The 24,244-nt window shown below is 42.3% G+C and overlaps 1 protein-coding gene and 1 long non-coding RNA gene across 5 annotated transcripts in view; one reads left to right on the forward strand and one right to left on the reverse strand.

The window, feature by feature from the left end:
- LOC131504151 (uncharacterized) overlaps positions 1 to 11,989 on the reverse strand; it is a 38,807-nt gene extending 26,818 nt beyond the window's left edge. Inside the window, exon 1 of the long non-coding RNA XR_009257812.1 lies at positions 10,705 to 11,989. This is a non-coding gene — a long non-coding RNA (uncharacterized LOC131504151). The remainder of the gene's footprint in view (positions 1 to 10,704) is intronic.
- Positions 11,990 to 12,079: 90 nt separating this feature from the next.
- The window catches only part of TRIM33 (tripartite motif containing 33), a 133,992-nt gene continuing 121,827 nt past the window's right edge, over positions 12,080 to 24,244 (forward strand). For 2 of the 4 annotated variants that reach the window (XM_058716134.1, XM_058716136.1), the window contains exon 1: positions 12,082 to 12,680. In XM_058716134.1, coding sequence (XP_058572117.1) covers positions 12,155 to 12,680 — 526 coding nt within the window. In that variant the 5' untranslated portion in view covers positions 12,082 to 12,154. Of the gene's footprint in view, positions 12,681 to 24,244 lie in introns of all 4 variants that reach the window. The other 2 variants (XR_009257808.1, XM_058716135.1) reach the window with 2 other exon arrangements.

The raw sequence follows: 24,244 nt of genomic DNA on the forward strand, positions 1-24,244 counted from the left end.
CCTGGCCCCCAGCAACCACCATTCTGTTTATCTCTATGAATCTGACCACACTAGGTATCTCATATAAGTAGAATCATACAATATTTGCTCTTTTGTGTCTGGCTTATTTCACTTAGCATAATGCCTTCAAGGTTCATTCATGTTGTGGCATATGTCAGAATTTCTTTACTTCTTAAGGCTGAATAATGTTCCGTTTTGTTTATATATTACATTTTGTTTATCCATTCACCCATCAATGGACACTTGAGTTGTTTCCACCTTTTCAGTATTGTGAATAATGCTGCTGTGAACACTGGTGTATACAAATATCTGTTCAAGTTCCTGCGTTCAATTCTTTTGGGTATACACTCAGAAGTAACATCGTTGGATCACATTAAAATTCTAATTTTCTGAGGAACCACCAGAATGTTTTCAAGAGTGCCTGTACCATTCTACATTCCCACCAGCAATACACAAAGGTTCCGATTGTTCTACATCATTAGCAACACTTATGTTCTGTTTTGTTTAGTTTTTTCAATAATAGTCATCCTAATACATATGAAGTGGTAGCTCCTTGTGGTTTCTGTGTTTTTGTTTTGTTTTCCATTGTAGTTTGAGTTGCATTTTGTCATGTCTTTTTAATCACATTCAATCTGGAATAATTCCTCAGTCTCTCCTTGACATTCATGACCTAGACACTATTCTTTGTTGTTCCCCCAAATGAATAGTGGCTCAAATGGAAGTTTAATTATCATTCCCATAAATTCCAAAGCCAATGTTCCTACTAGGTAGTGATTCAAGAATCCAGGCTCCTTCCGTCTTGCGTCTTTGCCATCTTCTTATGTGGTTTCCAAATGACCTTGAAACTTTATTTTAAAAATTTTTAAGTGTTTATTTATTTTTGAGACAGAGAAAGACAGAGTGTGAATGAAGGAGGGTCAGAGAGAGAGGGAGACATAGAATGTGGAGCAGGCTCCAGGCTCCAAGCTGTCAGCACAGAGCCCAATCAATGTAGGGCTTGAACCCATGGACTGCAAGATCATGACCTGAGCTGAAGTCAGACGCTTAACCAACTGAGCCACTCAGGCACCCCTGGATTCATGGTTTTCTATTTTATTCAGTGAGTTATGATCTGTTACTATCATTATTTATTCTGATATTCAAATTGTTACAGATTTGGCTATTGGCAGCTCATTTAAGTTGGCTTCTTTGATCTTTGAACATGTTGCCACCATTCTGTGAGGACTTCCTTACCTCCTACAACAAGATATTTCAGACTCATCTTGTATTTTCCCTGTCTTAGCCTTAGAATCAGCCATTTTACCAAGGAGCGCTAGTTCTTTCTAAAAGAGAAGAGCATTTAAAAGCCAAGATCTGCGGTGTCCTAAGAGTATTTGTTGCTGTTGGGGTATTGTTGTTCCCAAGCCTTTCTGTGGGTAGGCCTGAGGAATACATGTATTTATATCACACACACACACACACACACACACACACACGCATATATATACATATATATGTATATATATACATGAGGGGTGGCAGAATATGCCACCCCCAAATATGCCACTTTGTTACAAGGATTATTTTGGGCAAAAGGCACTTAAAAAAACAGCAGTGCAGGAAGCGTGCTGTGATCCCTCCCTTTTCTTCCTGAAAGCAGGAGATGAAACTCCCATGTGAAAGATGCCTTCCCTATTCCAGGAGAAACAACATTCTTATCATCAGAGATGGGGGTTTGAGGCTGAGAGAATTCTTTATAAACAGACCTTGTTAAGTTCCTGTGTGCCCTGTTGTGTGCTTGGCTCCTGGTGGGGAGCTGGGCTGGCCCCGGGGCAGCAGTGGGCTTGGTCCTTCATGCCCACGTTGGACCCGTTCCTGGGGCTCTGGGGCGCATGTCTGATGTTGCCTCTCCCTCCTCCTCTCCCTCAGGAGGCTCCAAAACCCCAAACTTGTCCTTGTTCTTACAGCTGACTGTGAAACCTCAGGGCCTCAGTGCGGATGGCAACATCGGGGCTAAGCTAACTGGCTCTCTGGACAAGAATGAAGTAAAGATCTTAGACCAGTTTTAAAAGAGGAAAGAAATTTAGAAACGCTGCTGATTATGGACTTGATGCTCGTCTCTTCCACCAAGCTTTCATAAGCTTTAGAAATTATATCATGAAGTCTCATTCCCTGGATGTGGACATTCGCATTATTTTGAATGATATTGCTTTAGTGTAGCTAATGTAGATGATATATTTCCATTTTTGTGGAGACATGCGAAACAGATATTGCCTGTGTTAGAATGTAAGGATGATCTATGTAAAATAAGTGACTTGAGAATATCACCTAACTGGTACCCAGAAGCCAGAGCCATATAGTAGAAGATAATATTCCATTCAGACCCCACAAACAGTGGAAAGATTTACCAATCCTGAAATACTTGTTACCAAAGTATGGCATGTAAACGGAAATAGATATAATCCCTGTTCTCATGGAATTTATTAAGAGAGACAAATATCAAGGCACCTGGGCTCAGTCAGTAGATAGAGCACGTGACTCTTGATCTCAGGGTTTCGAGTTCAAGCCCACGTTGGGTATAGAGCCTACCTTAAAAAAAAAAAAAACAACAACTTAAAAAAAAAGAGACAAATATTAATCAGATAATCATGCTAATGAACACATTATTGCAAACTGAAAACTTAATGACAAAAGGAAATATTTGTACTTTATAGTCGTTGGTCTGTATTCCAAACTCTTCCCATGTATTAATCACATAAAATAACTTACTATATGAAATGTAATAGGTATATAGTTTTACTATGCCCACCAGATTTTACCCATTTGCAGATAATGAAACTTAGCAGAGAGAAGTTAGTAGCTTGTCCAAGGCCACACAGCTAATAAGTGGTAGAGCTGGAATTCAAACCCAGATAGTTTGGCCCCTGCTTCTAACCATTATACTACACCGCTTCTCACAGTAGCTCTGAAGGAAAGAAAGGGATCTGTGAGAACATCTAAGAAAGAAAACTGACTTAAAGTTTATTTAAGTAATCCCTACAGCCAACATGGGGCTTGAACCCATGACCCTGAGATCAAGAGTCGCATGCTCTTCCAACTGAGCCAGCCAGGTGCCCCAGAAAGAAAACTGATTTAGACAGAAGCCTTCTGAGGAAGCACTGCTTGAGCTGTGACCCCAAGTTTGAGTAGGAATTAACTCTGCAGAGTGGATGGTGGTGGTAGGAGAAATGATCATTCAAGCTTGAGGCCATAATGTACAAAGTCCCTGAGGCAAGATGGAACAAGGCACAGTGAAGAAACCGAAAGGCCAGTGTAGCTAAGTTGTAAAAAGCAAGGGGGAAGTGGGATATTATGTGGCTAAAGATGTAGTCCAGGCCAAATGAAAGGTCTCATAGGCCCTTAAAATTTTTTTAATCCTAAAAGCAAGGGAAACTCATGGAGATGTGTATTCAGAAAGCAGGGATCAGTTTTCCTTTGAAAAGATTACTCTTACTACAGTTTAGACATGGGTTGCAAAGGAGTCACAAGAGCATGTGGAGATGAGGGGAGTGGTATCTTGAGGGTGGAAAGTTGATTTAGGGTGGTGACAATGGAGATAGAGACAAATGGAAGGGTTTGGAGAAATATTTAGAAAGTCAAATTTACAGGACTGGGTAATATAGATTGGATATAAGGGGTAAGAAGTTGTAGGTTTCAAGTTGTAGGTTTCCACTCTTGTATCTGTCAGTAAAATCAGTTAATTTACCTTCTAAATGTCTTTCTTTCTAGTACAACTAAGTGAATGGTAACCCCATGAGATAGGGACTATGGAAGAAGATGAAGAGGTTTAGGGAGGAGATTATTGAGTCTTCAACATGCTGAATTTGAGGTGCCTTTGAGACATTTACGTGGATATATTAAATAGGCAGTTGTCAAGATGGATCTAGACTTCAAAGGTTAGACCTGGGCTAAAGTTATACACTGAGGAACTATCACTGCACGTCTGGCAAATAAAGCTGCAGCATAGATGAGTTTGCCTAGGGGGTGAAGAAAACCGACTGAGAAGATAAGGGGGTCTAGAGTTAGTATTTGAGGAAGTCTAACAAGAGTAAGGAGTGCAGGAAAGGGCTACCTTAGTAGGCCTGGATGGCTTAAACCCCATCCTTTCCAAAGAAAGGCCTGTCTTTGGTCAAACTGGCACTTGACTGACTCCTGGGAGATAGTATCTGAGTCCTTAGAATACTCTGCCTAGTAAGAGTGTTTCGTATGCTTGCGGCCTGGGCCATGTGTATCAGTTTGACCTCAGTAGGCTGGAGACCGAGTAGTTGGGATCAGTTAGGTGGGTGCTCCATGCTTAAGTGATAGATCCCAAATAAAAACCCTGTACGCCAAGGCTCGGGTGAGTTTTCCTGTTTGGCAACATGTGTGTTGCTGGGAGAATTAATGCCTGTGCAATTCCACTGAAAGGGGACACCTGAGACCTTATGCCTCTTAACCTTTCCTCTTACACTTTACCCATCTACCTTTTCTCTCTGATTTTAATTTATCATTTCACTGTAATAAACAACAACCATGAGTATAATCGCTTTTCTGAGTCTGTGAATTCTTCTTGACTGGTCGTGGGGACCTCTAAGGTCTGCAAAAGAGAGACAACAGTCTAAGAGGTAGTGGCAAATCAGAGGAGTGTGGTGTCATGAAAGCCAAGAAACTTAAGGGATTCCAGAAGGGAAAGCCAGTAGTGTTATATCCCACTGAGAAGACGAGTAACGTCAGGGATTAAAATATGTCTGAAGGATTTTAAAACGTGGAAGTCATTGATGACCTTATCAAGAGCTGTTTTAGTGGTGACAGGAGTGTATTGAGGAATGAGTAGGATGTGAGGAGAGACCTTTAAAGAAACAAACTGTGACTTGAAAAAAGATTACATGTTAATTCCACCTGTGTTTATAGTAGCAAAATACGTCAAATTAGGTTATCTAATAAGGTAATAGGAACACTTCACATTTATTTACTAAAAACTTTTACAGTGGGTATACTTGCTGAATCAGCAATTTTATTTTTAGGAATATTCAGGAGACATGATTACAGACATGCAAAGAATTATGCATCATAATGTTTATCACAATATTGTTTATAATGGAAAAAATGAAAACCGTATTGTGTAACAACAGCTAATACATTACAGTACACTCAAGTGATATCTATTTATTGACTAATTTGGGATGTATTTTATTGGTTGCAAGAATTAGAGATTATGTGGAAAGTACTTTGTAAATTATAAACTCCTGTTTAAATGTCATGTTTGTCACTGGTATTACTAATGTGCTCCTGGAAGGCCTGAGAAATCTAGAAAAACCAAGAGCTGGCAATCAGGCTCAACTCTGCCGACTGTCTCCCCTTTCTTGCGATTAATGGCTCTCAAATTCATTTAGACAACACAGAGTTTGGAAGTCAGAGTGCACTTTGAACATCATGAAATGCTGACAAGTGATTATTTTTTTCTATGATTTCAATTATCCTAAGCCTTATGATTAGATCATTCACAAATCTGTGCTGATGGTGTAACTCCTCTACTTCAATCCTTCTAATAAGTTGACAAAAACACCACTACCAATCATAATATACAGTTCTACAGTTTTGTGTGTTTTTGAATACCTGTTTAAAGACAATCCTGAGGGGCACCTGGGTGGCTCAGTTGGTTAAGCGTCCAACTCGGGTTTGGCTCAGGTCATGATCTCACAGGTTGTGAGTTCAAGCCCTGCATTGGGCTGTGTGGGAAACATGGAGCCTGCTTGGGATTTCCCTCTCCCTCTCTTTCTGCCCCTCCCTGGCTTGTGCTCTGTCTCTCTCAAAAAATGAATAAATAAACATAAAAAAATAAAGACAATCCTGATTATAACTTAGTCTTACTTAGATAGTAAAGGATTCAAAAGCAAAGTTTAACTTGCTTTTTTGTCATGTTGACTTTTTAAAAACATTTTTTTTTTTTAAATTTTAATGTTTATTTACTTTTGAGACCGAGAGAGACGGAGCATGAACAGGGGAGGGGCAGAGAGAGAGGGAGACACAGAATCTGAAACAGGCTCCAGGCTCTGAGCGGTCAGCACAGAGCCCGATGCGGGGCTCGAACTCACGGACCGTGAGATCATGACCTGAGCCGAAGTCGGATGCTTAACCGACTGAGCCACCCAGGCGCCCCTAAAAACATTTTTTTAATGTTTGTTTATTATTGAGAGACAGAGAGAGACAGAGCAGGAGCAGAGAGGGGCAGACAGAGGGAGACAGAGGGAGACACAGAATCCAAAGCAGGCTCCAAGCTGTTAGCACAGAGCCTGACATGGGGCTCAAACTCACAAACTGCGAGATCACACCCTGAGCCGAAGTCGGACACTTAAGTGACTGAGTCACCCAGGCGCCCTGGTCATGTTGACTTTTAAAAGCATCTAATTTTATAGATAATTTATAAAATGTGAGAAGTGTTAAATATTCTTTGACATTATACATAAACCACACTAAAATGCTTTTCATTAAAGTAAAAGGCAATATTTTAGATACAGGGAATTTCAAATGACATAGTTAAGACCAAAAAGATAAACTGGACATTGCTATCTTATCTTCTATAGCCTAATGAACACAAACTGGAAGACAGGTGAGTCTTTCTCAGTTCTAGGAGACAGTGAAGACATTTCCTCAGTATTGAAATATAATAATATAACCAGTTATATAAATCGAAATATAAAAGCGATCTCCTATAGGTTTTGAGTTGGCATTCACTGTCTTTGTGAAAAGTCGAACATTACTAATCAAGTGTAGTTATACCTTTGAAGGGAAAGCAGTGCTAGCACTTGCTGAGCTGGAATTACTACCAAAATTTAAAAAGGTGATTGTATTAATTTAACTATAAGCCAGTTTTATTTAAATCAGGACTATCCAACAAAAATATTCTATCAGCCATTCAAGATCAGAATTCTAGTGTATGAGATCAGTATTTTTTTTAAGCTCTGTACCCAACATGGGAGTTGAACTCAGAACCCCAAGATCAAGAGTTGCATGCTCTACCAACTGAGCCAGCCAAGCACCCTTGCATGAGATCAATTTAAATATGTTACTCATAGGGGTGCTTGTGTGGCTTAGTTGGTTAAATGTCGACTCTTGATTTCAGTTCAGGTCATGATCTCTTACTTTGTGAGTTCCAGCCCTGCAGTGGACTCTGCACTGTGAGTGCAGAGCTTGGGATTCTCTCTCCTCTCGCTCTGCTTCCTCCACCTCCTGGCTTCCACATGTATGTGCTCTCTCTCAAAATAAATAAATAAACATTAAAAAAAAAAGAGATGTTAAAAATTAAAGAAGTCACGATTTCTTTTTTGTAAGAAATAAGGCAGTGGCCAACTATCACTCATTAGCAGCTTTTTTTTTAAGGTTTACTTATTTTTGAGACACACACACACTCAGCAAAGCCTGATGTGGGGCTCTATCCCATGACCCTGGGATCACCACCTGAGCTGAAATCAAGAGTCAGATGCTCAACTGAGCCACCCAGGCATCCCTCTTTTTTGCCTTCTTAGTGCTAGCAAAGATTATTTTTGTTCCAGGGATGTACTTCTTGGTATTCTCCAAATACACCTCTCCTCAGATGATGCCTTGGTTCTTGTTGGTGTCAGCGTAAGGGAATCAGGGGCCTGACTGGTCTTCTACCCAAATAAACAATGGAAATTTCTTTCTAATGCTTATTTTCCTTTTCCTTGGTGTGACACTGGACACACTTTTGGACAAAAATCTTACCCTTCTTGGGGCGCCTGGGTGGCTCAGTCGGTTAAGCGTCCGACTTCAGTTCAGGTCACGATCTCGTGGTCCGTGAGTTCGAGCCCTGCGTCGGGCTCTGGGCTGATGGCTCAGAGCCTGGAGCCTGTTTCAGATTCTGTGTCTCCCTCTCTCTCTGACCCTCCCCCATTCATGCTCTGTCTCTCTTTGTCTCAAAAATAAATAAACGTTAAAAAAAATCTTACTCTTCTCAACATCACCCCTTTTTATTTCTTCTTTCAATAACTGTGCTAAAAAGGTCCCTGTTTTGAAGTTGGACATCCCGCTAAGTCCAAGGACGAGCTAGGTCTAAGGTGCTTGTGCCTATGAATCTTTGTTCAGATGTGAACTTTAAATCACAGAATTTCACCTTTAATACCTGTTGGCTTCACCCAGTCATGAGTGTAACTACGAAATTCGAGAAATGCCCCAAATCTCAACTGCAGTTTAGTATTCCTCTGCTGGCCCTGAGGCACTCTTCTGCTCCTGCTGTTGACCATGTTTGCTCTGCCCAAGAGCTGCAGAACTGGCCCTTACAAGTCTTCCTGCTACTCTTGGGCTACTGCCTTATTATTGCAAACCTCCTGTGCCCAGCCAGTGGATTATGCTCTCACCATCGTTCACCTATCTCATGTCCTTCACTTCTAGTGCTTTTTCTCTTTTCTGGACAACTGGAAGGTTTCTTCCACTCTGGTTACCAATAATTTCGAGGGGGGCAGGGGGTAGTTCTCCATAGCAGAGCTGCTAGGCACATACAGACAGATCTCTCTTTTATTTCAGAACTGTGTTTTGCTCATAATGTCACGCAAGAGAGAGGTAAAAGGGAGCCTTGGCCAGGGGAATGGCTGGACACAGCCTCTACTTACACCCACTGTTCAGTTCAGCCCCTAGCATAATTTCTCTTCTTGACATTTTCTTCTGAGGTACCTTTATTTCTCCCTCTAGTTCAGTCCCCTTCAGGGATCTTTGGGTGTGGTTTTATATTCACTTCAGGGCTACTCTGTGCCACGTACTATAAGCACTTCACAACTATTTAATTGTCAAACAACCTTAAGGTAGGTCCTACTAATAACAAATACCTTTTTTACAAATGAGGAAACTGAGGCACGTGAACCAAATTACCCCAATTACGCAGCTAGTAGGTGGTGGAACCAGGCTTCAAATTAGACACTTTGGCTGTAGGGCATACATTCAACCTCTGTGCTATGCATTCTCTCCATCAGACAGGTTTGTGCATATGGTATTTCAACCTCATGAATGTTTTCAGTTTCTCCCGTGAGATTTCTGGGCTACCATTGTAAATCAAGGAGGTACTTGGGTATTTGTTTGTGTTTGTGTGTCTATCCATCTATCTATCTGCTCAACGTGGGGCTTGAACTCATGATCCCATGATCAAGAGTTACTATCTACCTATCTATCTATCTATCTATCTATCTATCTATCTATCCACCCAATATGGAGCTTGAACTCACCACCCTGAGATCAAGAGTTACATGCTCTACTGACTGAGCCAGACAAGCACCCCAACATGTACCAGAGTATCTGTTTAAATGTCCCCAAATACTCTATGACAGCTTAATTCCAGGCCCTGCCCTTTTAGAGCACACAGTAAATTTCATGATGAGCAACTTCCTCTCTATAAAATTATAGTTTTCAAAAACACACTAGATTTTAATAAGGGCAAGTGGTAGCAGGCATCAAAAGGTTAAGAAAAATTCAAGGAAGCAACACTTCTGTTTCAGAGATTCAGCCCCATTAACTGATTTGTTCGAAGTGAATTTGGAATAAAGTCTCTATTTGCCCTTTATTGTATATGTTTCATATTTTTCACCATCTGCACAGATACCACTCAGGTCCAAACAACCAGTATTCTTCAACTATTAGTCTATTAGCAGCCTAACTGGTCTTTCTTCCACTCTGAACCCTTACACGTGATTTCTCCAGGAAGCAGCCACAGTGACTCTTCACTACTGAGGCTTTGCTCAAAACTCATCAAGACTTCCCATCTCACTCGGCATCTCATATCTAGGTTCTGAGCACTCCTTGGGTGCTCCAGCAGAGGAAATTTTTCCAAGGGGAACAAAAGTTAAGGATAGTTTTAAGGAAATTAGTCACATACGTAAAAATTAATCACATGTACACACACATATGCAGTTTTTTATGCAATGCTTACATATATAAAAATGAAAAATGGAATTGACACCAGGCCCTATCTCTTCCTGGTAATGTTATATACATCCAGGTCTACATGAACTAATCGAAAAGAAGAAAACTACCAGCGATCTCATAGACATTCCCAATAACACATTACTTTCCATGCTCAATGTTTATTTAACAAAATATAACATTTTTTGATGAATGTTGGTGTTTTAAACTGCACGGTGGTGTTTGTCAGACATACTTTAGTGTTTACTTTTCTATTGGATGTTTTAATTAATTAATTAATTAATTAACTTAAATATTTATTCTATTTTTGGGAGAGCGCAAGCAGGGGAGGGGCAGAGAGAAGGGGACAGAGGGTCTGAAGCGGCCTCTGCGCTGACAGCTGCGACCCCGACGTGGGGCTTGAACTCAGAAACCCCGAGACCACAACTGAACCAAAGTTGGAAGCTCAAGCGACTGAGCCACCCGGGTGTCCTTTCCATTGGATAGATTTAAGAGTAACACCTTAAAAATGTCAGTATTGCAAAAAGTCAGTAATTGCACTCTTTGCAACTAACACGTATGATGAAAAATTTTAGAATCAACTAGTTACAACGTTTGAGGAAATCCAAGGGCATATAAGTTTAAAACATTGAGGACCGTTTCTGTGTATGACCTGGCCCCCTTAACTTTCTCTTATGTTGTGGTACTCTCCCTTGTTCGAACCACTCAAGCCCCTCTGACTCCTTGCTGTTCCTCTAATGAGCCAAGAATCCCTGTCTGCTTCAGATCCTTTTTACTTACTGTGTTCCTCTGCCTGGAATACTCTTCTGCAAGAGAGCCACAAGTCTTGTTCATCTACCAACAGAGGCCTTCCCCAGTCATTTCTGATTTCTTCTACTCTGCTTATTTTGTCTTCATGGTATTTATCACTCCCTGGCATATATTTATTGTCAATCTTCCTCCGTTAGATTGCAAGCTCCTCCAAGGCAAAGATCTTTGCTTTCTGCTGTGATCTCTAAAACACTCCCCTACTACACAGTAAGAGGTCGGTATCTGTGAGCGAATAAATGACAAATGTTTTGAGGCGGCTTATTTTTAAGGCCTTGTGCGAGCTCAGAGAATACCAGTTCCTTGGGAACACTGTCAGAAGACGAAAGCACTTCGTGATCCTAACATTAAAACAGCCGCTTGCACTGCATAAACATCTCGGGTACTTGTTTTCAAACAGAGACAAACCTTTCTGAAAGCTTCTATCATCGATATCATTAGGGCATTTGGAACGCAACTCGCGCCGGGACACTACATGGGACTCTCAGGACACAACACTGGGTAGATCGGTGGTGGCTCCTCAAACTGACGCACATCGGAATCCGCCGAAGCGACTTTTCAACATCCATCAGCCCTCTCCCCCCACTTCCTGATGCAGGTCTGGGGTGTGGCCATGGCATCTCTGCTTTGAAAAAGCTCCTCAGTTGGTTTTCTGAAACGTAGACATCTGAGAATCAATCACCTTAAGAAGCTAAAGATAGCTGTTAAAGAGTTTCTTCCTCCCGGGGTCTTTTCAGCCTATTTCTGGCCGGCCTCCAGTTAAAAAAAAAAAAAAAAAGCGCCCCGTTTCGCGGCTCCCCTGAGACACGATCACCCAAACGCAGCTGGTTAAGCCACCGAGCCCGAGGAGGACCGCATCTCAGAGCCAGCAGACCCTGGCGTGCGACATGTACGGCAAGTGAGGTTTGCGCCGAGACGCGCCCGCCTCTGGGGACGGCGCCGCCCGGGAGACGCTAGCTGCGAAGGGACTGGTGCCGGCCTCCTATCCACCCTTTCCCGCTTTTCTCCCCACACCAGCGCCGCGTCCGAGCTCATAACCGGCGCCGGCCAAAGGCGGTTCTGCGTCCACCGCCACTGGCTTTAAACGCTCGCAGCTAGCCGAGCTGCCGCGGCGCGGACATACACGCTGCGGCCGGAGGTCAGGCGGGGGGCGGGGACGACTCCCCGCCCGCTGCCCAAGTTCCCGCCTCCCTCAGGAGGACGTCCGTGCGTACGTGCGCGCGCCGCGCCAGCCCTCCTTCAGCCGCGCGACGCGAGGGCGGGGGCGCCGCGTGCGCGCGCGCTCTCGTTCGTTCGCTTGCCTGCTCGCTCTCGGCGACCGCTCTCGCTGCGGCTGCGGCTGGGGCTGGGGGCGGCGGCGGCGGCGGCGGCGGCGCGGGCGGCGGGCGGCGCGGGGCGGTCCGGCGGGTTCAAAGAGGAAAACATGGCGGAAAACAAAGGCGGCGGCGAGGCTGAGAGCGGCGGCGGGGGCAGCGGTAGCGCGCCGGTAACTGCCGGGGCCGCCGGGCCCGCGGCGCAGGAGGCGGAGCCGCCTCTCGCCGCGGTGCTGGTGGAGGAGGAGGAGGAGGAAGGCGGCAGGGCGGGCGCGGAGAGCGGCGCGGCCGGGCCCGACGACGGGGGGGTGTCCGCGGCCTCCTCGGGCTCGGCCCCGGCTGCCTCAGCCCCTGCGGCCTCAGTGGGCCCTGGAGTTCCCGGGGGGGCGGCATCGACGCCGGCCCCAGCTCCAGCCTCGGCTCCCGCTCCGGGTCCGTCGGCGGGGCCGCCTCCTGGACCGCCAGCCTCGCTCCTGGACACCTGCGCCGTGTGTCAGCAGAGCTTGCAGAGCCGGCGTGAGGCGGAGCCCAAGCTGCTGCCCTGCCTTCACTCCTTCTGCCTGCGTTGCCTGCCGGAGCCGGAGCGCCAGCTCAGCGTGCCCATCCCGGGGGGCAGCAACGGCGACATCCAGCAAGGTGAGCGGGAGGCCCTGCCCGAGGTCTGGGCCGAAGGGGATTTGCGGGCCCGAGGAGGATCTGGGGACGGAGGTGCCCGGGCCCGGGGTTGCTCGGACCGGCGCGATCCTGAGGGGTCTGAGAGGTGGAAGACACGGCCCCGGGACAGTTTCCAGAGAAGGTGGGCCGCCGGAGATAAGGGGAGGGTGCAGGGAGGGGTGCCGGCAGCGAGAGGCTGGGGGAGGGGATACCGGCTGCAAGGGAGGTTTGGGGTGTGAGGATACGGGCCGGGAAGGCGTGGACTCCGGCCGAGCGCAGGTTCGGGGAGCTTGTGGACTCGGATAGAGAAAGGGGATCGGGTCCGGGAAGCCTCCTGCGAGGAGTGTTTTGGGAGGCAAGGCCTGTAGCGGGAGAGGTGTTGAGTAGGTAAGCTGTAAGGGCTGTGAGGACGAATTACCTTGGAGGGAAGGACTTGCCCTGTTCGAGGCCAGGGGAAAGCGGGACTAGGGACTAAAATAGAGGACGATAAAGGGTATTGGAGAGTTTAGAGCTGAGAGAAACTGTCTGGTGGAGAGTAATTTTAGGATGACATTGGGAAGGAGGAACTCTGCAAAAGAAAATAGCCGCGAAGGGCCTGCATGTTTAGGGGAATATCCTAAGGTTTAGGGGTGAAGGAGAAATGAACTTTGAAGGGAATTGGGAGTTAGAGACAGCTGGGTTTCATTGTACGTTAATGAGCCCCTAGTGTTCCAGACAGTGTGCTAGGATTAAATAAAATACTCAGTGAGGAGCCCATTCATAGTCACATAGGGAAAACAAATATACTGCCTATAGCAGTGGAGGTGGGTACTTGATACAGTAGTTGTGGCACATCAAGAGAAGGTCAGGGGAACTTCACTGAAAAGGAAACCCTGGAAAACGTTTCTTGAAGGGTGAGTGGTTCACTGGATTGGGGAGTTTTCACAGCACAAGGTACTTTACACATCTCTGGAGCTAAGGGTTAACTAGTCGTTATCAAACACATTAATGCTTCTGCAGTGAAACATACAAATGTTTCACCAATGGGATAGAAATAACCACCATTCAGGGTGGGTTTTGTTGCACATTTTGGAAAACTTTAAAATTACAAAGCTCTTGAAATTCAGAACAGTGGGAAAGGTATTGCTGACCTGTAAAAAGGGTTTGGGATTCATACTGAAAAGCCTGTCTTGTGCAGTGTAGACTAAAAGTCCCTGAAGGGCTTTTCTATCAAGTGGATAAAAGGAATCATGTTTGTAATCCAGAAAGATCACTTGGGGGCATATTGGAGAGTAAGGGGAGGCAAGGTTGGCCGAAGATAATTTTGACAGTAATCTGAGAAATGAGCATTTGGAATTAATAAATGACTGATCACAGGTATTAAAGAAGGAAGCATTTTGGAATGGGGGACAGGTATGGATTTCGTGACACATTTGAGTATGGAGGTCTACTTTGTTACTTCCTCCTTGTGACTTGGACGGATAAATTTTTCTTAGCCTTAGCTTTTTCAGTTATGAAACAAGGACAAAATTGCCAACCTCATAGAATTATTGATAGAATGAATGAAGTATGTAAAGTGAGTAGTATGTGATGGTAACTAATGAAATGGCAGTTATTTAATTATTATTTAGTTCTTTTTTTTTTTTCTTAAGTTTATTCATTTATTTTGAAAGAGACAGAGAGAGGGAGAATCCCAAGCAGGTGGGCAGTGCAGAGAGCCTAACATGGAGTTTGAACCCATGAAACTTTGAGATCATGACCTGAACCAAAATCAAGAGCCCGAAGCTTAACTGATTGAGCCACCCAGGTGCCCTAGTAGTAACTAATTCTAAGTGGCCTTGGGAATGGAGGTTGGGCAGAGAGGGAATTGACATTGGTATAGGAGAGGCAAATGTGTCTAGGCTGAGTTCCAGGTTTCTTGTTTGGTGGGTGGCAGTGCTATTAATGCGAATAAAAGAATTCAGGAACAGAAGCAGAGGGGTGTGTGTGTGTGTGTGTGTGTATGTGGTGGAAGGGGGATATGATGATTTCACTTATGTTTCGGGTTTGATTACTGAGACCTACAGCTAAAAATGTTAAGAATAAGGATTTGATTGATGTTGAAGATACTAAGCGATAATGGGTGTATAACTAACACCCATGTACATGGCCTCATGAGTATAAGTAAGACATGTGGGATTCAGTGCTCTTGTGGGAGCCTGGATTAGGTGAGAGATTTATAGGGAACATAAGATGAAAATTGTGTTTGAGCGATGTGGCTGAGAGACTGAGGTTATGGAATTGGCACTCTGATATTTATGTGGGAGAGATAGGGTAATAGTCTGTGAATTCTCTCTTCATTCTCTATCCTTTGTTTTTGAACTCGGAGCAATAAGTAGATTGAACTAAATATTGTCATTTTTAAGGCACTGTTGCTTTCTAACCAGTATCTAAAACAAATTAAGTCTGGGAGTCACCATCTTTTTAGACAGGGGGTCTAGAAAATAGTTTTTTAGTATTAACTCCTGTATGTATCCTTTGCTTTGCTCTTTAAAAAAGCAAGCATGTTGTTCTAGAAGGAATACTGGGTTTGGGGTCAGGGTACATAGTTATGCCACTTAATTCTTTTCTGCAAAGAAGGTTTATAATGTTTCTGCCCCTTAGTTTCTTTATCTCTAAAATATAGTTAATAGTCCTTTACTTACATCTCACTAAGTTAAGTGAAATAATAAATGTGAAAATGCTTTTATAAACAGTGAAATGCTGGGGCGCCTGGGTGGCTCAGTCGGTTAAGCGTCCGACTTCAACTCAGGTCACGATCTCGTGGTCTGTGAGTTTGAGCCCCGTGTCAGGCTCTGGGCTGATGGCTCAGAGCCTGGAGCCTGCTTCGGATTCTGTCTCTCCCTCTCTCTCTGCCCCTCCCCCGTTCATGCTCTGTCTCTCTCTGTCTCAAAAATAAATAAACGTTAAAAAAAAATTTAAAAAGAAACAACAACAGTGAAATGCTTTACAAATGTAAGTATTCTCCAACAACGATTCCTTTTCTGGTCTAGGGAGCCATAACTGGTAGCTTAAGTCAACATGTTAAGTGGTTTTGAAACAGTGACAAGTGCATTACCCTTCCTAATAACTGGCCTTTTTTCTGTTCCTCTAACATACCAAAGTTCTTCACACTTTTTAACTGTTCCTTCTAGATCAGTGATTCTCCAAATGTGGTTTCTGGACCAGCAGCATCAACATCATCTTCAGTCTTGTTAGGAATGCAAATTCTTGGGCCCCACTCCAGACCTCTGACCAGCCAGCCATCTGTTTTAACAAGTCCTTTAGGTGATTTTGATGCACACTAAGTTTAAGTACCGCTTGTTTTTAGTGAAGGGTTCCTCACTTCAGATGTTGCCTCATTAGAAAGGCCTTCTCTGCTCTTTTTTTTATTTAAGGCTTTATTTTTTTATTATTCTTAAAGCTTATTTATATTGAGAGAGAGAGAGCACATGAGCAGGGGAGGGGCAGAGAGAGAGGGAGAGAGAGAATTCAAGCAGGCTCCACACTCAGTGCAGAGCCCCATGTGGGGCTTCAACTCACCAACTGTGAGACCATGACCTGAACTGAGATCAAGAGTGGGACGTTTAACCGACTGAGCCACCCAGGCACCCCTAAGGCTTTATTTTTTAGAATAGTTTTAGGTTTATAGCAAAATTAAGAGGAAGATACAGAGATGTCCCATATATACCCAGCTCCCATGCATGCATAGCCTCCCCGTTTGCAATATCCCCCACCAGACTAGTACATTTGTCACAGTTGATGGACCTACACTGATAGATCATAATCACCCAAAGTCCATAGTTTACATTAGTGCTCACTTTTAGTGTTTGTACATTCTGTGGGTTTGAACAAATATATAATGACCTATACCCATCATTATAATACCATGCAGAGTGTTTTCATCACCCTAAAGATCCTGTGTCTGATGGCTCTTTTTAAAGTGGTCCTCCAGGTCACCCTCTTACATGTTACCTTTTTTCTTTCATAGCACAGGTAAAATCTAAAATGTTTTCTTGTTTTTGTTTACTCCTTTATCTTTGCCCACTAGAATATTGTAGAGTGAATGTTCATTAAATATCTTTTGAATGAGTAAGAATCATCTGGAGAACTTTTTAAAAATAAAAAAAACGTTTATTTGAGAGAGAAAAAGAGAGAACATGCATGAGGGAGGGGCCCAGAGAGAGGGCCCAAGCAGAATCCTGTCAACTCAGAGCCTGACTTAGGGCTCCATCCCACGAACCATGAGATCATGACTTGAGCCGAAATCAAGAGTTGGACATTTAACTGACTGAGCCACCCAGGTGCCTCACCTGGAGAACTTTTTAAAATGCCACTTTGGGAGTTTTAGAAACTCTATTGATTTGGGGAATGATATGGGTACCTCATGTGATTCTGATTCTGGTACTGCCCACACTTTGAGAAACATGGATTTAGATATTTTTAAGAGAAAGGTTGATCTATTTACTCTTGAAATATTTGGAAAATCAAAACAGATAAATTAGTTAATATTTGTTGAATCTCAATTAAAAGTGCTTTTTGGGGGTGCCTGGGTGGCTCAGTTGGTTAACCATCCCAAGATCAGCTCAGGTCATGACCTCACATGAGTTTCAGCCCCACATTTGGTTCCGTGCTGACAGTGTGGAGCCTGCTTGGGAGTCTCTCTCTACCTCTCTCTCTGCCCCTCATACTTTCTCTCTCAAAAATAAACAAAAGTGCTTTGTGATTTTTTTTTTTTTAATTATTTCAGGTTGAGTTGGAATAACTCAGTAGTGGGTGTGTATAGATCTGTAATGTATCAATAAAAATACAGATTTGTATTGATGCATCTGAACAAACTCTTGAATGAACTCTTGAAGGAGATGAGACTTGTGTAGTAGGCACTTCTGAGACAACATGGTGATATGGATGAAGAACTGGACTGAGAGTAACTTGCATTGTGTTCTGCTGTTAGCTGTGTAGCTTTGGGTAAGGCACCAGACAGCTTCTTCAGGTCTTTTGCAGTATGAACAGGTTGCGTTCCTATCCTGGGAAATCCCATGATTGTATTGTTTTTTCTGCCAACTTTTTATATCTACATAATTTTAATATTCTTACCATTTGTGGGGAACGATGGAAAAATCAACATGGAAAAATGATTGTTTTGGAATCTTCAACTTACTGTGAAAAGTCTGAGATGGCAATATTCATGTGGTAAGTGGGAGGGAATACCTGGGTCTGGTATGAAGAGCACCTTCTTGCTGTGTTTCTGGCTGTTTTCTCACTGAGTATGGTAAGCCACTCTGAGGAGTCTTCTTTTTTTTTTTTTTTTAAATTTTTTTTTCAACGTTTATTTATTTTTGGGACAGAGAGAGACAGAGCATGAACGGGGGAGGGACAGAGAGAGAGGGAGACACAGAATCAGAAACAGGCTCCAGGCTCTGAGCCATCAGCCCAGAGCCTGACGCGGGGCTCGAACTTCACAGACCGTGAGATCGTGACCTGGCTGAAGTCGGACGCTTAACCGACTGCGCCACCCAGGCGCCCCAGGAGTCTTCTATTTAAGCCTTAGAAATTCTTGCGTCAGGAGTGTATATATTGTTTGGCAGTTTGCTAGTTCTGTGGCTTAATCTATTTGGGATTTTTTTAGTTCCTACTTTCTCTAATGCCCTATTTATATAAACAAGCTTGAGTTTTTGAATGATAATATAGTCAGCAGCAAGCATTCAAAGCTGTGTCAAAGAAAACTGAAATACTTCTGTGGTTGGTTAAGTGCACACAATTCAAGACTTGAGTACCTGAATTCATTTTTGAGCTCCACCATTTACTACCTGAAAGTCTGTGGATAAGTTACTTAACATCCGTAAATTGAGAGTAGTAATTACATCTACTTCATAGTGTTATTGTGAGGATTCAATGAGTTAATACATTGTAAAGTGCTTCATATAGCACCTCACACATGGTAAGACCCCCAAAACTATTATTTCTGTTGTCTTCCAGTTGTCCTTCATTGTCTTTATGACTACCTCTATACGGTGAGCAGAAAAAAGAGGAAGGAAGGTAAATTGTTGGTGTTCTTCTAGGCTTTTCTGACATACAGTGATGTATAGCATCACTGTAAAGATGTAAAGATCTTTGCATTCCAGATCTCTCCAGCTACTTAAAATTTATAATGTGAAAACTTGTAAACCAATGGTCTAAGACCTAATTATTCACAAGGTCTACTATCTGTACATCAAAAATTTTAGAAGAATCCGACTGCTTTTTATTTCCTTATCAATATTCTTAGCAGACCCTAAATGAGAATGCCTTAAAGTAGTGGTTCTCAAAGATGGTCCTTAAAACCTTGGGGAGATGTCTCTGATGCACTTTCAGACATTGGCAGTTAAAACTGTTTTCATAGTAACATTTATTGATTATTTGCCTCATTCCTGTTCTGATGTTTATATTAGTGATGCAAAAGCAGTGATGTGTAAAACTGCTGGCACCTTAGCAGGAACAAACCACACTAAAAGTCCTTTTGTCTTTACCACCACACACTTAGAGGAAAAGCAAAAACAACAACAGCAAAAAACATACTAGTTTCATTTTGTCTTTAATGAAGCATTAGGACGTTATTTTATTAAATCTTGGTTTTTAATGTTTTTTAAGTTTATTTATTTATTTTGACAGAGTGAGCAGGTGAGGGGCAGAGAGAGGGAGAGAGAATCCTAAGCAGGCTCAGTTCAAACTCAAAGTGTGTGATCATGACCTGAGCTGAAACCAAGAGTTGGACGCTTACCCAACTGAGCCACCCAGGCAGGCCCCCCCAAATCTTGGTTTTTAATAAATGTGATGAAACGGGAACTGTGCATAAAATGCTTCTGCTGCAGACTCAAGTGTAAGAAGGAAAGTACTTGTGCAGTTGTTTGAATTCAAAGCTGAATTAGCTTCTTTATTTTCATGGAAAATAATTTTTACTTGAAAGAATGATTGACAAACTCTGGTTTTCAGACAGGGTGTTGGCAGCCATTTTCTCAAAAATGAATGAATTGAGCCTGTCAATTGAAGGAAAACAAGTGACATTATATGATGCCAATGATAAAGATTGAGATTTTAAATGAAAATTAGAATTTTGGAAAAAACTTGTATCTTCCATCATGAACTTGATAACTTCTCAATATTTAAAGGCTTTTCTGATGAGATTGGTAGTGTATTAAAGTGTTAAAATTTTTTTGATAGTATGCAATGAAATGTTAATGTTTGGAATATCTACATGGTGAACCAGTATTCTCCAAATGACCAGTGCATCATGTTACAAAATCTTGTAGAGGAAAGAGATTTAAAGTGTAAAATAGGCCAGTAGATTTTAATGTAAGGGAGTAGTAAAAATTCATCAGTATGGTTTGAAATTCCACATTGCTACTGACGTTTAAGAAATACACTTGGGGGAGCCTGGGTGTCTCAGTCGGTTGAGAATCTGACTCTTGATTTCAGCTCAGGTCATGATCCTAGGGTTGTAGGATTGAGCCTGGTGTCGGGTTCGGGGCTGAACATGGAGCCTGCTTAAGATTCTGTCTCTCTCCCTCTGCCCCTCCCCTCCACTCATGCTAGCACTGGCTCGCTCTCTCTCTCTCTCTCTCTCTCTCTCTCTCTCAAAGTACATAAATAGCTGAGCATGGAGCCTGCTTAAGATTCTGATTCTCCCTTTGCCCCTCTCCTCCACTCATGCTTGCATGCTCGCTCTCTTTCTCTCTCAAAATAAATAGTGTGGATATGATATACTACAGAAATATAAAAAAGTGGGGGGTGCCTGGCTGGCTCAGTTGGTAGAGTATGCAACTGGATGTCAGGTTCGTGAGTTTGAGCCCTGTGCTGGGTGTGGAGACTACTTAAAAAAAAAAAAAAATGTATATATATATGTATATATATATATATATATATACATATATATATACACACACACACACATACACATATATGTATGTATATATAGTGTATTTTTTATTTTAAGATTTTTTTCTTTTTTAAAGTAGACTTCATGCCCAGGGCAGAGCCCAATGCGGGGCTAGAACTCATGACCCCTGAGCTCATGACCTGAGCTGAGATCAAGAGTCAGATGCTTAACTGACTAAGCCACCCAGATGCACCAAATGTATTTCTTTTTCTTCTTAAGCTTTTTTTTTTTTTTTTTTTAAATTGGAGACAGAGTGAGCAGGCAGGGGAGAGGGGGAGAGAGAGAGAGAGAGAGAGAGAGAGAGAGATTGAATCTCAATCCCACAACCCTGGGATCATGACTGAGCCAGAATCTACAGTCGGACACTCAACTGATTGAACCATCCAGGTGCCCCCTCCCGCCGCCCCCACTGTTGTTTGAGAGGCCATTAAAATAGTCTTCCCTTTTTTTAAATCCATAGCTGTATAAGACCAGGTTTCTTCATATTCTTTAACAAAACAATCTGTCACAACAGATTAAATGCTAAAGCATGTATTCAGCCATCTAATATTAAACCAGACATTAAAGAGATTTAAAAAATGTTAAAACAATGCCACCCTTCACTAAAGCCTTTTTGTTTTGGAAAATGCAGTTCTTTCTTTTCGTTTTTGAAGTAGGTTCCACACCCAACATGGGGCTTGAATTAACAATGCTGAGATCAAGAGTTGGGTGCTCTACCAAAGCCAAAATCGGACGCTTAACTGACTGAGCCACACAGGTGCCCCTATTTTAATTTTTTTAGATAAAGAATATAATTTTTAAAAAATTTTTAATTAAAAATTGTTTTTTTAAATATTTTTTTAAATGTTTGTTTATTTTTGAGAGAGGCAGAGACAGAATGCGAGTGGGTTAGGGGCAGAGAGAGAGGGAAACAGAATCCCAAGCAGGCTCCAGGCTCCGAGCTGTCAGCAGAGAGCCCAACGCGGGGCTCGAACTCATGAGCCATGAGATCATGACCTGAGCTGAAGTCAGACGCTCAACCGACTGAGCCACCGATGCGCCCCTGTTCTTTTTTTTTTTTTAGAGAGAGAGTGCGAGAGCAGTAGAGGGAGACAGAGAGAATCTTAAGCAGACTCCATGCCTGGCCACCGAGCCCAACACGGGACTCAATCTCAAAACCCTGAGATTATGACTTGAGCCTAAATCAGGAGTCAGAAGCTTAACTGACTGAGCCACCCACACACTAACATGGGTTTATTGTTTTAAAAAAAATGTTTTTTTTTAAAGTTTATTTATTTTTGAGAGACAGAGACAGAAAGACAGACAGTGTGAGCAGGGGAGGAGCAGAGAGAGGGGGAGACAGAATCCAAAGTAGGCTCGAGGCTCTGAGCTTTCGGCACAGAGCCTGATGCAGAACTCGAACTCATGAACTGCGGGATCATGACCTAAGCTGAAGTTGGACACTTAACCAACTGAGCCACTCAGGCGCCCTCACAATGGGTTTATTTTTAAAATGAACTAATAGAATATTTAACTTTAATGAAAGAAAGAGAAGTGTTTAATTTATTATTACAATATTAATAAAAATTTTTGAAAATTCTGTTTTTATCTTTAATATTGTACATATTGATGCATAAAACCTGTCTAAACAAAAGCTCTCTGAGGTCCTCATTAATTAAGAGTGTAAGAGGGATTCTGAGACTAAAAAGGGACAAATATAATGTAGAGTCTGGGCAGAATGTTAGATTATAGAATAGTAGAAGGTGGCAAATTCATGCATTTATACTGAGTAACCAAAGTTGACATTTGACATTTTGTAAATAGCTCACTGTAGGTCTACTCTTTTTTTTTTTTTTTTTTTTTAATTTATGACTGGTTGAGTTCTGTCACTTTCCTGAGGTCAAGTTCAGAGTTTGAGCTCATGGTGTTGGATACATTAACCTATGTCTCTTTTATGGCCACAAACTGAACCTCTGTCCCTAGCCAGCTTCTAGAATGGGTATTGTTCCCAAGGGGAAGTGGGGGAAAAAATAAGGATTGAATGAACATAAATGTATCATTTTTAGAAAAATATTTAAATCCTATGCCTTAATGGTAGGTAAACAGCATGAAGTATGTGGTGCTAATAAATAATACTTTTTGAATGCTTATTATATGTAATTTATGTTGCTGCTTTTGTGAATTATTTGTCTATATGGCTTCTAGTTTTCTTTAGCTGAATGCTCACATTTAAAAATTTTTTGATTTATAAGAATCTTGATAAGTTCCACATACTGGTCCTTTGTTGGTTATGTAAGTTGAAGATTTATTCTGAGCTTACTATGGCTTGGTGTGGTAGCCAGCCTCCAAGATGGCCCCAGTGTTCCTTTCTCCTGGTATTCACATTCTTCTGTAGTCTCAGCCTACAGTGACTCAGAACTCGTCTGGGTTACCAAGAAAATATAGGAGAATTAAACAGTGAGTTCTGAAGCTAGGTCATTAAAAGCATACAGCTTTTTCCTTACTCTTTGGATCTCTTGTTCCAGATGAAAACAACTGCCATTGTAGCAGTCCTGTAAAGAGGCCCATGTAGAGAAGAACTGAGGCCTTCTGCCAACATCCAGCACCAACTTGCCAGTCATGTGAATGAGCCACTTTGGAGGTGGATTCTCTAGCATGGTCAGGTTTTCAGATGACTGCAGTTTTGGCTGACATATTACTGCAGCCTTTTTAGAGGCACTGAGCCAAAACTACTTGCCAAGTCATTCCCAAATTCCTGACTCAAAGAAACTGAACGATAATGTATTGTTATTGTTGTTTTAAGCTATTAAGTTTGAGGGTAATTTGTTATGCAGCAATAGATAACTACTACACTTGACTTTTTCCCCCTAGTATTCCTCTTTTGCTTTAGCTTTATAATAACCAATAAACTTTGTTATTCATTTAGGTAATTTCACTCTCCTCCACATATACCTTGTTTATCTTCAAGATGAGATCTTCAGTGATGTTGACTTTTTGCTCTTACACATTTAAAGTCATGTAAAAGTTCATTTAAAAAACTTGTCAGGGGTGCCTATGTGGTTTTGTTGGTTGAGCGTCTGACCCTTCTTGATTTTGGCTCAGATTGTGATCTCACGGTTCATGGGATCAAGCCCTGTGAGGGGCTGCATGCTGACTGCACGAAGCCTGCTTGGGGTTTATTCTGCTTCTCTCTGTACCCTCCCCCACATGTCCCCCACATGTGTACATGTGCTCTCTCTCAAAAATAAATATACACACAAAAAACTTTTCAGCATTCTGGTTGGAAGTGCTCTCAATATACAGATCTTTCTTGATCTATGATGGGATTATGTCCCAGTAAACCTGTTGTAAATTGAAAACATCCTAAGTTGAAAATACATTCGTAACACCTAACTTACATTACAACTTAGCCTAGCCTGTCTTAATTAAACATGGTCTGAACTCTTACCGTAGTCTTGAGTTGGGCAAAATTGTCTAACACAAAACCTAATTTATAATAAAATATTGAATGTATCATGTAATTTATTAAAACTGTGCTGAAAGTGAAAAATCAGAATAGTTATATGGGTACAGAATGATTTTAAGTGTATTGTTGTTTTCCCTCATAATCATGTGGCTCATAGGGGGTTGTGGTTCGCTGCTGTTCCCATCATCA

The sequence above is a fragment of the Neofelis nebulosa genome, chromosome 2 (assembly GCF_028018385.1).
Source record: "Neofelis nebulosa isolate mNeoNeb1 chromosome 2, mNeoNeb1.pri, whole genome shotgun sequence".
NCBI lineage: Eukaryota > Metazoa > Chordata > Mammalia > Carnivora > Felidae > Neofelis > Neofelis nebulosa.